Source organism: Alexandromys fortis, unplaced genomic scaffold, assembly GCF_014885135.2.
Source record: "Alexandromys fortis isolate MF-2015 unplaced genomic scaffold, M_Fortis_MF-2015_v1.1 scaffold_329, whole genome shotgun sequence".
NCBI lineage: Eukaryota > Metazoa > Chordata > Mammalia > Rodentia > Cricetidae > Alexandromys > Alexandromys fortis.
The window spans coordinates 219,177-222,446 of record NW_026068249.1 but is presented as its reverse complement, the minus strand read 5'-3'; the positions used below and the strand labels follow the sequence as shown (position 1 = coordinate 222,446).

The window sequence follows — 3,270 nt, the reverse complement described above, 5'->3', positions numbered from 1 at the left end:
CTGAATGGAGGTTGTTGCTTTTTCAGACAAGGAGTTTTCCCACTGAGCCATTCTCCTCTAGGACTAGTATTTCATTAGTTTTCTACAAGATCATTTCTTGGAGGTTTTTTAAGTTCATGAAAAGATAAGTTTTGGGAATAACTAAACTTACACATGATTGACTGACCAGTGGTTCTCAACCTATGGGTTGTGGCCCCCTTGACAAGCCACTATCTCCAAAGATATTTACATTATGATTCATAACAGCAAAATTAAAGTTATGAAGTAGCAACAAAAATAATTTTATGGTTGATAGTCACCACAGCATGAAGAATTGTCTTAAAGGGTTGCAGTGTTAGGAGGTTGAGAGACACTGGACTAGATGCTCCCTTCAACCATGCAGATTCAGTGTGCAGACATTTTGAGGTACCTCTTCCTTGTTTATTGGAGTCTAATGAGACCCATTTAGTCTTAGAAATGACAAATGTCCCACACAGGAGCTACCTCGTCTGTGTCTTGTCCCGTGGTGCTTGGTCCAGCTCTCTGAGCTGCTGTGCTGGGTTTTGTTGTTTCAGGTCTCTGTGACTAACACCATGACTTGATGGCTTTAGTTTTCTCTGTCCTTACAGCTGTGGCTCCCTGCCTATTATATTTTATTCCTTCTATTATCCATCCTTAACTGAAAATGAATTCCCCCATTGGGCAACACCATGCCACTTCCTGTTTAGTATCTCTGTTTGGGAAGTGGCAGCAGCATGAAATATCCCATGATGATGTTGCACCATGTGATACAGTATTGCATGCTGTTGTGACACCAGGACATATAGGGGTTCTGGTGGGAATTTTACATTCTTGGCTGAGGGTACACAAAAGGTGACAGGTGATTATAATGATTTGATCGTTTAAATACAAACTTTATTTTTTAGTTGGATTTTTGACTCTCAAAGTCCCAACACCAGAGAAAGAAGTTGTAGGTATTACTTTGGGGTTCTTTGTTGGAACTGAAGGAAGAGGAAGTTGTAATTATACACAAGACCAAGAGAATCTTTTTTTCTTTTTTTTTTTTTTATTATTACAAATTTTCACCTCCTCCCATTTTTCCCCCTCTCCACATTTCCCCTTCCCCTTTCTCTCCAGTCCGAAGAACAGTCAGGGTTCCCTGCCCTGTGGGAAGTCCAAGGTCCTTTCCCCTCCATCCAGGTCTAGGAAGGTGAGCATCCAAACAGACTAGGTTTCCACACAACCAGTGCATGCAGTAGGATCAAAACCCAGTGCCATTGTCCTTGGCTTCTCAGTCAGCCCTTGTGATCAAACAAGACAATTATTTGATTGGGAGTGTTTTAAGTCTCATATCCTGGCTAAACTGACACTATAGGGTACATTTTCCAGATTCTTAAAATGTGGAGTATAAGTTTGTATAATTCCTTGAGAACAGTCTGAAAGTAGACTCAGACACAAGGTACAGAGAGGGTTGTAAGTCCAGACAAATGCCAACACATTTAAGAAGCATAGTGAGACTTGGGTTGAAATGATGGGGGTGGGGACAGGAAAGGAAATTCTCAAGCTAGATCTTTGGATCTCAACTTCATCTTATTTTCCCTGCACGGTAATGTGCAGCACCTGCCTTTGCCTCCGTTCAAGCAAGACATGACTGACTAGGCCAAAGTCTTCAGGTACCAGTGGTGTACACTCCAAGGGCTTCACAGCAAATACCTTTTGGGTCATCACAGTTCTATGCATATATAGGACAATGACCCACTGTCCATTAAAACTGCTTTTTTCTGAATTTAAACATTTCTAAGAATCGGTCCCTGATCTGCTTGGTGCGGACCCCATAGATGAGGGGATTGAGGGCAGGTGGCAGCAGCAAATAGATGTTGGACAAAAGGATATGCACTGACTTTGGGACAGTGTGACGACCAAAGCGGTGTGTGAGGTAGGAGAAGAGACCAGGCACATAGAAGGCCAGGATGACACAGATGTGAGAACTACATGTACCAAAGGCCTTTGCCCGGGCCTCCCAGGTAGGCAGCCGAAGCACAGCATGGGCAATGAGCCCATATGATCCAGCAATGCCCAGAATATCTACACCAGACACAGCCAATGAAAGTGCTAGCCCATACAAGTTGTTGACCCGTGTGTTTCCCACCACTAGCTCCACCACTGCCATGTGTGCGCAATAGGCATGGTGTATGATCCTGGCACGGAAATGCTCAAACCGTGCTACCAGTAGGGGGAAAGGCACCACAATAGCCACAGCTTTCAGTGTCAGCGCCGAGACTGCATAGCCCACCCGGGCTTTAGTAACCAAGACAGGGTAGTGTAGTGGACGCCCCACTGCCACAGCACGATCACAGGCCATGGCCAAAAGCACACCAGATTCCACAGCAGTCAGTGCATGTACAAAGAACATCTGGATGAGGCAGACAGTGTATTGCACAGATCGGGGCCCAAACCACAGGACAGCCAACAACCCTGGGGCTATAGATGTGGCTAAGCCCAAGTCGGTAGCTGCCAATGTAGCCAGGAGTAGAAACATGGGCTGGTGCAGTGTAGAGTCTATCTGGATCACTGTCAGAAGTGTTGCATTGCCCAGCAGGGCCAGCAGATACATGGGCCCAAACACCAGCGTCAGCCAGGTCTGTCTGTCTCCCAACCCTGGGATGCCAGTCAGTATGAAGAAAACTGGGCATTGGAAGGTGGAGTTGGACTGTGAAGTTCGACTGTGTGTCATCCTGCAAGGATAAAGTTTGGGTCTCATGGGTATTATTCCTGATAGGGGAGGCAGGAGGAGACATTCTAGAGATGTCACAGTGACACAAACCCATCCATGGACTGGCAAAGGGCTGAAATATTACAGGAACAAAATCTTTCCTTGGCATGGGTTGTATGGATAATTATGGTCATGATACTAGCTAGGGTGGGAGAATCCTTTGCTCCTAGTAATCTGTGAGTGTTGTAGGGAGAGCAGAGGCAGAGGCAGAGGCAGAAAGGAAGGCTTAAGGAAGTGGTTAACTGATACAGTGCTGGTACAGGCAGAGCCCTCCAGTGTGAGGTCATCTGAGGAGACAGAGCTGAGATGACTGCCTTCTCTCTCAGAGTCCAAGAACATTCGGTCTTGGTCTATGTATTTGGGGAGAAGACTGGTATGGAGTGACCAGTTATCTTGTTTTAATTATATTTTTGGGAGGGACTTTGAACCTCATTGATTTTGATTCTGTAACAGGGGTAGATACAGTGATCTTAACTATTTCCTTGAATTAATATTTGGGGTACCAATACACTAGGAAG

The 3,270-nt window shown here is 45.3% G+C and overlaps 1 protein-coding gene across 1 annotated transcript; it reads right to left on the bottom strand.

Annotated features, from left to right (window-relative positions):
* Positions 1 to 1,744: 1,744 nt before the first annotated feature.
* Or52w1 (olfactory receptor family 52 subfamily W member 1) lies at positions 1,745 to 2,740 on the bottom strand. The gene has a single exon (XM_050131317.1). The coding sequence runs from the start codon at positions 2,738 to 2,740 to the stop codon at positions 1,745 to 1,747; it is 996 nt and encodes a 331-aa protein (XP_049987274.1).
* Between the last annotated feature and the right edge of the window lie 530 nt (positions 2,741 to 3,270).

Coding starts and splice junctions, on each gene's coding strand:
- Or52w1 (XM_050131317.1), bottom strand. CDS start 2,740: ATGAGACCCAAACTTTATCCTTGCAGGATGACACACAGTCGAACTTCA.